Raw genomic sequence first — 12,287 nt, 5'->3', positions numbered from 1 at the left:
GAAGGAATAATTAAAAGGAGCACAAAAGAGGGGATAATTAAGGTCCATGGTTGGACATTGCACATTAGAGAAGGGGCACATGATAGCGTGTGTCCAACTTAGGGTACATTGTACACCTAGGATTGTCTTGCCCAAGGTTGTGTTTATTTCATGTCGTGAAGGCATACAAGGTTCTATGTAGGAACCATGTCCTCCTAGAGTGTTTCCTTGCTTGAAAACCCTAGACTTGTAATTGATCCTTTGCGGGTCAAAAAGTAGCACTCTTCGTGATTTACATATACACATTAATCAATTTTATTTGTAGTCATTGCCCTAATGTTTCATTGCTGCATATTATTATTATCAATGTTTTATTATTTGATTATTGATATACATTAATGTTTATAAAATTTCATTTGTGAATATATTTATTGTATAAATGTTATATTGCCATGTTTCAAATATTCATTCAATATAAATTTGTGAGTAATTCACCTATTATTACATTAAATAGTACCTTAATTGTGAAACTATTTACATTGGATGAAAAGGTGAATTACACTAACCTTATAACAAATTGTTGATCCCAATATTAATACTAAATCAAAATGAATCCTAACCTTAACAATAAATTAAAATGAACCCTAATCCCAAACCAAATCGATCCCCAATTGTAAACCTAATTGAGCACTAAACCAAATTGAACCATAACCTAAACCAAGTTGAGGCTTAAACCTAAACCTAATTAAACACAAAACCAAATTGAACCCCAACCGTGAATAAAATTGAGCACAAAATCAAATTGAATGCTAAACTATATTACATTACATTTAATATTTTAATCTAAACCCTGACTCTAATTCTATATCTAATTCTAAGGTTCCTAACACTAAATCAAATTGAACCCTATCCCTAAATCTATTAATTAGACATTAAACTAAATTGAAGCATAATCCTAAACCAAATTATACCCTAATCTTAATATTAAATCAAATTGAACCCTAGCCTTGAACAAAATTTAATCTTAACCTAACCTTGATTAAACATTAAACCTTGATTATTTTTTTAAAATGTTAAAATAATTATATTAAAGTTAAATTATGTAAGTTAAAAAATATTATTAATTTCTATTAAATTTTATTTAAACAAATAATTAAAATATATTATTGAAGCTATAAATTTATTATTATTACTCAATTTTTAAGAAATATGAACATTAAATAAGAGTTCATTTAAATTATTAAAATTAAAAAATATTATTTCATTTAATTAGATTTAAATAATTTATAAAAAATTATTGACATTTATCTTTTTTTTTAATATTTTGCAGATGTTACTAGCATATATATATATATTTAAATTATGTAAGTTAAAAAATATTATTAATTTCTATTAAATTTTATTTAAATAAATAATAAAAATATATTATTGAAGTTTTAAAATTATTATTATTATTATTCAAATTTAGAAAATATGAACATTAACTAAGAGTTCATTTAAATTATTAAATTCTCATTTAATTTGATTTAAATAATTTATAATTTTTTTTATTGAAGTTATAATATTTTTTTTTGCTTGGTAAATTATTGAAGTTATAATAATATTATTATTATTCATTTATCTAATTTTACATATATTGTAGATGCTTCTAACATATATATATATATATCTTTTAATAATCTATATAAAATAAGCTCGAAACTTTAATTTAATAAAATAATGAAAAAATTAAAATCTAGATTTACTTTATATAAATTATTATATATATATATATATATACTCGTAAACTGACATATTAAAAAAAACTAATCATTGACAAACCTCAAATTACTAAACAATTCAATTAACAAAATACTTCATCATTTCTTTATAATTTTACTCATTATCAATAACTCAAGAAAACTGTGAAGTCCCTCCATAGAACCAGATCTCTTTTGCATAACAACATCCTAAATATTCTTGATTTTTATATACACAAATAAATCTAAATCTGTATGTGATTATTCTTCTTCCGCGTCGCAAAGCAAAAGATATTCAACCCAAAGCATTCTATAATTCAGGAGACCAAAAAATATGTGGATATTCCAGCGCCACTAGTTTTAGCCACAGCGCCAAATTTGATCGAATCAAAGCTAGCCTACAGACACCAACAAACTTTCCACTATTTCTTATCTCTGTTGTGAGACGATTTTTTTCTCTCTTTCTTATATCCCTAAAAACTTGGGATTCTGTGCTCTTACACAGGAGCTATTTGTGGGGGCAATTCTGTAACCGGGTAATAATTATATTTATATGAGGATTTGAAGCCTTTTCATTTGCACGGGTAGATTAGTTTACGAAGAAGTCGGAAACGAAAATGGTGTGGGAAGGCCAACGACAGGAGGGTTCTGTTGAATATGATTTCTTCTCCTTCGTCCCCAAGGCCAAGGTACTCACTGCAATTCTGAATTGGAATTCATTCTATCATTAATGGCTGAAATTAAAAAAAATAACAAAATTAAAAAGAAGTTGCCCGTAACCCTCGTTCTTATAGTGACAAAAGTTTTCCTTGATTTTTCATCTGGATTCTGATGAATATTTAACCGTCTCGATTGATTACGGGAAATTACAGTGGCTAGTAATTATCAGCGAGGCTTTGAATTTTTCCTTTTTTGGTTGTATTGTTTTATTTGGATTGATTAGAATTCGAATCCAGACCTTTCTAAGCTTGCTGGGTTGCATTACTACTATCTACTCGTGGGACATGTGTATTGTTCTCTCTGCAAGCGGCTCCTTTGCTTGGGGTTCATAGCTCGGATAGAAGCACCTACCTAAATTTGATCAGCATATGCCACAACATAATTTTATGAGTAATTTGCAGCCAAATTGGTCCCATGTTTTAAAAATCTTGAGGCATGTCTACAAAATTTAGAAGATAGTATTTATAACTCTCGGTTTTTAGAATTAAATTGGACCATTTGTAGGCCCTTATGAAATAGGTTTATACAAAATAGTACAAGTGTGGGAAACTTCTAGCCCTTCCTCTTTTTCCTTTTTTTTTTATCTAGATAAACTGGCTATTCAGCCTTATTTTTTATTGCCGAGTTTTGGGGTATGGACCCCTGAGCTGAGGTGAGAATACCTCAATGGATGACTGAGTGCAGCTGCTGGGGTAAAATTATCCGGCGAGTGTTGAACCTTGTACTTGCATGGAAAGAACCCAACCTTAGCACAACCTTACCAATCGTTTGAGCTATGGGTCAAAGCCCTTCTAGCCCTTACTTTTCTGTCTACCTGCTTAAAGTTTTTATCAAAAAGTTTTCCCATCCTCATTTCGAGGAAAATTATTAAGAAAGTGCCCATTTCTGTCATTTCCATTTTTCATGGAGGTAGCTGCTCATTGAAGATAAGAGCTGCGGCTTCTTGCCCAAGAAGCGTGCACTAGTCTGGCTTGGATACTATGTCGTTTTCTATGGACAAATTAATACATGGATTGAGGATCTCGTCTTAGCATGCTGGTTTGTTACTGACAGCTTTATAATCCCGGATTATGGATTATTTTTTCAAAATTTGGAAGGATGGTGTGAGCATATGAGCATCTCAGGGACGTCATGAAGAACGGTATTTTTAACACACTCTAGGGGCAGCATTCGCTCCATTCCTTTTAAGATGCACTTGGCCTAGCATTCAACCATGGAAACTAAGGGACGGAAATTATACATAGGTAAGACTAAGTGTGTGCAATAAAAGATTAATTAAATTTTGATAGTAAAGACAAGAATTAATAATTAAAAAAATTGGGTGTATTTTATGATGCTATGCATATATTTATACGAAATGTTTATAATATTTTGTAGGAAATTTGCCAATTGGTGAATTTGTCACTTGCAATTGTTTTAAAATCTAAATAATCAGGGAAAATTAGCTATAAAAATTACCTTGCATTACAGCAGAATGGGATCCTGGTGGGCTTTATGGCAGCCAAAACAATTTTACCATCGAATTGGCTTTTCCAATATTTTAAAGATTTGGCCACCTCAAATTTAATTCTTCTCCGATTTATATTATATGAGATTTTTTTTTTCGTTTTGACTTTTTGTCAATTTACCAAGCCATAAATAAGATGAAAGAAAACTAGTTTGTAAAGATTTTTGGTTAAAAATTGTAGAGATATCTACACCAACATTTCAGATTGCACTTTGTGATCCATCTTTTGGATGAGATTAGCAAGCAATTGTAAGGATTGCAGATTCTAAATCGCTAAATGAACCACAGACAGGAAGGAATAAGTTAATGATAGTTAAATAAAGAATGACAATGAAGAGCAAAGACAAGGAAGTGGGAATAAAAAATTAAAATGAAAACAGTGATGAGAGGTGAGGGAGGCGAAACAGTGATGAGAGGTGAGGGAGGCGAAGTTAAAGGAAAGAAAATTATTGAAAGGCAACTGATCACAATAAGCTATCAAATACAAAAAGCACAGAGGTAGAGATAAAATTAAAAGCAAAAAGAGAAATGAGGTTTTAAAATACAAATAAAAATAAAAAGACAGGGAGAGCATGACAAGAGTTAAGAAAATGGTGATTAGAGAAATGTAAAGCTCACAGGACGAGTAGGTAAGAGCAAGACGAAAAGAGAAAAAAGAGGACGAGTAGGTAATAACAAGATGAAAATAGATAAAAGAGGAGCTATATTAAATTATAATGATAAAAGTGATGAAATGCAAGTGGAGGAAGATAAAGTAATAAGAGAGATGCTGAACAGAAACTTGAAGGATGCAACGAAAAATTATAAGAAGACGAGATGAAAAGAGAGATTGAAATATGTAGGTTTATTGACAAAGAGAGTTCAAACTAATTGTAAAGAGGAGAGCAACAATCAAAATTGGAAAGAAAAGAAAGCATTGTGTGGACCACAAAACAACAAGGCAACCAAAAAAATATATATCTCGCCAACAAGCATTTCAAATTCAATTTATTTTAAGGGAGTTTATTATGACAGATCACAAGTGGTTCACCCCCTTACCTTGGCCTCTATTGAGATTATTGTCTGAATGTTTATTGTTTTGATGACCTAATTGTAATCATCTTTTGTAGAGGTTATCTTCAATAGTTGGTACCCCTCTTAGACCTATTATTGACATTACATACTCCTTGATCAACAGATCAGCAGCTTACGTCACGAAGTTAATCAAGCTCCTCCCTATCGGGGAATTCTAGTTCATTTATTTTGTACTACAACTGTTTAATCAATATTATTGAAAGGCAAATAAGTGGGAAGGGACAACATTTTAGTTAGCTTCTATATAGTATCTTTGTTTACCAAAATCTCAATTGAGGAGCAGCATGTCTTTGAGTTTTTGGGACAGGGTAGAGATGTTTGTGAAAATAACTTAAACAAACTAAAGACAACTGAAAACTTAAAATGTAAATACAGTATTCCATTTTCAACAACAGTTCTTCCTATTTTAGGATTTTATTTTAGCATTTATTCCTTAAAAAGTTAGCTTTTTATTTTATGCACAATTGGAACAGGTTATCTAGTCCTGAAAAGGGTGATGAGCCCTCCAAGTACCCAAGTCCTTGTTATGTTTTGGATATTGGAGACATCACCTGGAGTCTTGAGGATATGTTTTTGTTGAATACTTTTGAGGAGGCTATCAATATAGTCTTTTGTATTTTAGATAATTTAGTGAGAGATCTACAGGGGCCCTGCTCAAGAAAACTAAACAATTAGTTACAAACACAATTGAGGAGGCTATTAATACAATTTTTTTGGTTTTTGATCGTTTCGTGAGGGATCTACAGAGGCCATGCTCAAGAAAATTAAACAATTAGTTACAAACATAACAGAATAGTCCAGTGATGAACTATCAAACAAGAAAGCCTTGTAAAAGAAGACATTACAACAAAGGACCCACAACAGTCCACCACCAAGGAGCACTATTAGCAAACAGAGAAAAACCTCAAGAAAGAGTTGAGTAAGCGGTCAAATTAAACACCTGCAATTCTTAACACCAGCAGCAGGATTGACACCCCATCCTTCAACATTCATCACAACCACATGAGGCAGTGCAACTTTCATAGACATTGAAGAGATTCCACCCAACGAGGGGTCCAAGCCAGGTTATTTAACACCAACCTGGTCAAGAAAACAAAACAATTAGTTACAAACATAACACAACAGTCCAATGACCAACTATCAAACAAAAAACCGGATAATAGAAGACATTACAACAAAGGATGTAATTTCCCCTTTTCTTTTGATAGATAAAATGCAGCCAAGGGGGCTGCTCCCATTTCTATTAAGAATAAGCAAAATATTTAATTTATCTGATCCAAGCCATTGCTCAATTGACCTCACATGTCCAGATAACGACAAAACCTGAATGTCTTTTGTCTATACTTACTATCTACTTAGTTTGATATACTATAACTTTGGACTCCATCCAACCAGAGGTCTTTTAGATTTGTGTGAATGTTGTCAAACTCGGTAATCTGGTTAGGACTGGATGTGACATATTGAGCAATAGTGGAAGATAGGTTTGTATGTGGTGTGTTGAGCAATAGCGGAAGATAGGTATGTTCTACCGGCGTTATTTCCGGAAGATCCTCTTCTCTGAAATCTCGTGCTTTGCTTATTATGGTTTGTATCCAGTACTGATATCAGTTGTATTGCTATCCGAATGATTACATTACATCATGATTTATGGTTCTATGTTCTGGAATTTGTGACATTGGTATCTTGAGATTGGGAGTTGCCTTTGTGCTTATGGGTTTGAATCTATGGATCTGGTAAACCCTTGTTTTGTTCTGGTAATTGAGGCTTATGTTTTGGTAAATGAAGTGTGTGAAGGAAGCGTGTAGAAGATCAGTGAAGACCGACTTGGTTCCCTGTTTTTGGTTGTGGCATGTTTTGGATAATGTGTTGATCCGAGCAATGCATTATTTTGTGTAAATCATTTGTGCTTGACCGACATATTATTTCAGTGTATGTGCTTACCGGTGTATATATATGTGTGTGTGTGTGAGTGGAACAGTAGAGTATGTGTGTGTTGTGTGGCAGAGTAAGAAGTGTGCTAGTGACAGAGTTGTGGACAAGAGAGCAGTAGTAGTATGCGAGAAGAATAAAGTGTGAGCAGTGGAGTATGATATATGTGAAAGCAAAGGTGTATGTGAAAAGTGCAAGAGCGGATAGTATTGCAGTCATCCTTCATCGGATCTGCTGCAAGCAGTTGACAACGTGCAGATAGTGATGCAGTAACCCCTTATCGTATCTGCTGCAGGCAGTTGTGGACAGGTTGGAGAGATCCCTTGCCGGATCTGTTGTGAGTTGCTGTGAGTTGTTATTTAACTTTATCTTGGAATTGACCTCATGCATTTGGAGATGCAATTTTCTTTAGTTCATTTATTTTCTATTGCAGTGCGTTGTTTTGTATTCTGGCAGTGAGCCATCTAGCAGTGAGCCACTCCTTTTTGTAAACACCATATAACTAGTTATATTATTTTGAGATTTAGCCCTCTCCGTGGTTTTTCCCATTTGGGTTTTCCACGTATAAAAATCCGGTGTTCATTTTGTGGTTGTGTTGTTTGTTTATTATGCATTTGCTGATTCAAGTTGATGAGGTTAATTGCTGAAGTTAATATATTTGTAAAAGTTTTTAGTTAATGTGGGAATACTAATTCACACCCCCTCTCAGTATTCCGGTCCATTCAACCATTTGACAAGGTCTACAAAAACTAGAGACATAGTCCGATATATTCTATTGAGAGTGTTAGTGATTACACAATATAACATTTCTCTTTAGATTCCTATTGGATTGTAACTACAAAACATCACCCATGAGTGAGAGACCTTTAGCCCAGTTGGTCCTCATTGATGAATTCCATCATCCATTCGATCCTGTTTGTGACTTGCAAACCTAGAATCTTCTTCAGAAAAGTCGAGCCCTTTGTAGCATTTTGTTGACGACGATCCAAATTTGTGGTCTTGGAGGTAAATAGAAGGGGAAATCATTTCACTGAAGTCCTCAGCCCCTTAAATTTAAGGAAGCCTGTGGGGAGAAGAATGCCACCACCTGAACCATCGACCTCCAAGATTGCATCTAGATCACTCGAGAGAGCTTTGAAGAGATCTTTCATTGATTCCATTGGTTCCAATATCCAATAGTGAAGCCAAAAACATAGAGGAGATGTCTGAATTTACGTTTTATTTGTGATCTGCGGCCAAGAACTCATCTCCCAACACACACTTAATTGCAAAAAGGATTAATCCATGATGGGTTTTGAAACACATTTTATCCTTTTCTCTGTTATGGCCCCTTGGAAGGCCATTTGTCGAAGAGAACTCGTCAGTTAGATGGGGGTGTCCATATTTCTGCTGCTATAGAGTCTTAACCTCCGAAAAGAATGTGAGGAAAAGCAATGCCTTCCCCAGATGAACATCACTTCCCCTGCCACCTCACACGAGTCGAAGGGACTAGAATTAAATATGAATGGATGGAGAGCTCACAAGCTCATTCCTCGACAAAAAATCATTAACTTACTCACAATCGGGGAATGATTAACTATAAAGCTTTGTTGATCTTCATCCAGAAGATGTCTGTCCATGTTATTATGAGGTGTCACCACATCAATCTGCTCAATGCCATTGGCAAGACAATTTTCCTCAAGATTAGCTTCATAATAAGTAAGGTGATTGTTGAGCTTTGATAATAATGCAAGGGCCACATCTAGTAGAGCCTTGACCCTCCAGCCTTGCAAAAACTTTTTCCTATTTTGCATTTTTTCAACAAGGTGTTGTCCTCATCGATTATGACATTGGAGAGTTTTAACTTCATACATTATTGCAAGCTGGGGATGAGCAGTTCCACTTCATTGTTTGTGGTGGTTGCCATTTGACCTCTTTGCATTTTATCAGGGACTCAATATCCCCAGCCCCATTATAGGGGGATGTTATTTCCCCTTTTGTTTTTTATTTATTTTCTGATTATTTTGAAAAGAAATGAATCCAAAGTTATCCAAATAGTAGCAAAAATCGTTTGGGGAAAAAATCGGCAAACCAGAAGTATAAGATTTTTTGAAAAAATTGGATTTAAAAAAATAAAATAAAAAATTGTATGAAAAGAGACAAAAACTATTATTTTAAAAAACTTAAGGGTTATCTCCATAGCATAGAGATATAAAGAGCAAATAAAATAGAGTTTAACCCATGAATTGTAGAAAATAATTTTTTGTTGTTTATATTACATATTGCTGATTACATAGGAAAATATTGAGTAAACTTTTTAAGATGGTAGTCACCAAATACACCAAATAGTTGTCTAAGTCCGAGATTGAATGTTAACATACAAATAGTAAAAGTGGAAGCCATTTTGAAGTGATCCAAGAATTTCATTATGATTAAGGCAAGGAGTTTTGTAGGTTTGATTCAATATTTTAGAAAGCTTATCAAATCATATTCCACAATTGCAATGCTTTATATCATAGCTACAAAAATCATTTGGGGAAAAAATCGGCAAACCAAAAGTATAAGATTTTTTGAAAAAGTGGGTAAAATATTGGATTTAAAAAATCATAAAAAATTGTAGAAAAATAAACACAAACTACTTTTTATAAAACTTAAGGACATTTCCATAGCATAGAGATATATAGAGTAAATAGAGTTTAACCCATATGTTGACGTGTTTTTTATGACAGCGTCTAACACAGAATAAAGTCACCAACGATCACCTTATCCTCTCTTGATCAAGATCAGTCCATATGCTAGGATTGCTTAAAGTTCATACGGCTAATTCCAAGGTTCCTTCAGTGTGTGGACGTGACTCAGATGTTTGATGGGTTTGCTGATAACCCAAGGGGCCTTACGTGTGTTCAATTGAAGAAAACTCATGCAAGCTCAAGGATTCCTGCACAGATGATTTGCAATGAAAGCTCTAGTTTTAGATCTTTTGGATTTTTCGAATTATGTGGAAAGTAAATGAGAATGGGGTAGAGAGAACTATGCTAAAGCTAATCTAATCCTAAGAACAGGAGACGAGATAACTCATGCAAAATCAAACCACGCTTCGTTTCGCCAGCAGAGGACAACTACACAAAGGTGGTGCAATCTTCAAAGGGTGCGTGGAGGTTTTTCAGATCATCAATATAGACCATCGGATCGAACAATCTTTACTGATGATCGAAGTTAATCGTATACACATCAAAAGGCTCAGGCTAACTTTGCACGATATACAACAATCAGCTGCACACCAAAAGCATGAGCTTGGATTCTCCAACAAGTAATCCTATTAAATCGTGTTCTCCTAACAACATATAAGCAAATCTAATCTAATTGAAGAGAGAAAGACCATGCAGATTGCCAAAATAGAACAAGAATACACCATCAAAATCGAACAATGTATTAAGTTGGCTACTTCACAATCCTGATGCAACAATCTCAGATAATAATCTCTCCTCCTTTCAAATGAAGGGGGTCACCCCCTTATATAGGCCTCAGGCCATGCAAACCCTAATTAGGGTTTCACCCTAGAAGATTCCCCACTCGATGCAACAAGGTGGGAATCGGCAATTAATAACCCATCATGCCCATATACAATTAATTCAAAAGCCTAAAATAGCGCCCACTAGTGCATTAAATGCGCCCCATGATGCTGATTATGCCCAAAATATAATAAACACCTCCATGCAAGGATTAAATGTCCATCATTCTTCATGTGACAACAACATGCACGGAGAATCTGTCATAAAACCATGAATGAGGAGGCTGCATGCAAGAAGATTCCTCATCCAACGACGACATGCATTGACTGGACCCACACTTAGTCAAAATACCCCCAACAATAAATATGCCACCACTATTCAACTAAAAGATTCTCGTCCAAGAATGGACGACCATTATCCCGCTCATTTATGGCATATGCAATGAATTTGTTGACGACGGCTTCCAGCTCTCCGATGGAGACACTTGGCACATTTTCAATGTTGAATTCCATCAAGGCAATTTCTTCCTCGCTCTTGGAAAAGCTCTCCCACTCCATCATGATTTCCTGTGTCTTCTTCATTATACTGGAGAATGAAGAAACATTTGCAAAATGCTCCTTAGGGAATGAACCTATGAAGAAGAAATCGTGCAATTGAGATTTCAGGGAGTTCACTGTTATTCCACCGTCATTGAGTTTCCTTACGAATAATGCCTCAATTGCACTGATGATTTCCTCCTGCACCCCTCTGATGGAATCTTTCAAAGTAAATGAGTCTACGCTGAATTTATCGAAGGTGTTCTTTTTGGAGCAAACGACGTAGAACCATCGGGGAAAGTCATAAGCTTCATTCTCCTGAATTACTTTCCCATCAATCAGAATTTGCCTTGGAACCTTCGTTAGACCTCAGAGTCGTGGAATGGTTAAGTCCTGGTAAACGTGCACATCTTCCCACAATCCTTCTACTATATCTAATCTGCTCAGGAGGGTCACGAACTTTGAATGAAGCTGAGCCAGGTCCTCGACGAATTTTCCCGCTTCAGTATAAACATCTTCTATCCATTCCCTAGAATTTTGCGCCACCGCTCTAATAACTTCCACATCATCAACAACTTACTTAGGAAGGGTGGAAGGAGGAGTGAATGAAGGACTTGCCTCCCTGAGGGGTCTTTTGAAACTCCTGATGTACTCGCATAGGGCTCTATTTTCTTCCCTCGGCCGCTTACATTTCGCCTTTGATTTCAGCATCTTTTCTCTCATGGCTAAGGAAGATTCTTCAAAGTCTCCCATTACTTGACCTGTGGAAGCATGGCTAAGATCAATCTGTTTGATAATATAATCCTCCTGCCTGATTTCGTTACTGTCTTTATCTACTGCAGGCTCAGCAATGTGCAGGGTCCGGGATCCAGATTCTTCCTTGACAACCTTGGAAAATTTCCAAGGAGCCTTCCTTTCTGTTGGCTGATCCATCCTTTCCAACAATTCTTCCAACTCCCGAACTGGATCAGTTTCCCTTTCTGATTCCCTTCTCAGCCTTCCCACCAACCAATCTGGAGCCGGGGATGGAGTGACTATGATCCTCTACGTACTCCTGTTCTTGTGACTCTTCCTCCATTTCACCAAGGATAGCTTCCACAAAGCTATCCTGGCGAGCCTCTTCCTGATGTGGGGGACTTTCTTGTCTTTGACTTCTTGGTTGATGGTGTCCTTGTGAAACGTTAATGCTGAGATTCTGGTGCCGGAATGCTCTCTGGAAGTGGACTTGTTGGATGTGGAAACATCTCTACCTCCTGCACACTCGAGGAACTTGCTGATGAATGCTCCCTCTCTGTCCTTGCTTTCTTTTGTG

General features: G+C 35.3%; 1 protein-coding gene across 5 annotated transcripts in view; it reads left to right on the top strand.

The window, feature by feature from the left end:
• The first annotated feature begins 1,909 nt into the window (after positions 1-1,909).
• The window catches only part of LOC131054845 (uncharacterized), a 44,916-nt gene continuing 34,538 nt past the window's right edge, over positions 1,910-12,287 (top strand). For 2 of the 5 annotated variants that reach the window (XM_057989503.2, XM_057989479.2), the window contains exon 1: positions 1,912-2,407. In XM_057989503.2, coding sequence (XP_057845486.1) covers positions 2,336-2,407 — 72 coding nt within the window. In that variant the 5' untranslated portion in view covers positions 1,912-2,335. Of the gene's footprint in view, positions 2,408-12,287 lie in introns of all 5 variants that reach the window. The other 3 variants (XM_057989471.2, XM_057989485.2, XM_057989496.2) reach the window with 3 other exon arrangements.

The sequence above is a fragment of the Cryptomeria japonica genome, chromosome 2, assembly GCF_030272615.1.
Source record: "Cryptomeria japonica chromosome 2, Sugi_1.0, whole genome shotgun sequence".
In the NCBI taxonomy this organism is placed as follows: Eukaryota; Viridiplantae; Streptophyta; class Pinopsida; order Cupressales; family Cupressaceae; genus Cryptomeria; species Cryptomeria japonica.
This window is presented reverse-complemented; position numbering and strand designations above follow the sequence as displayed.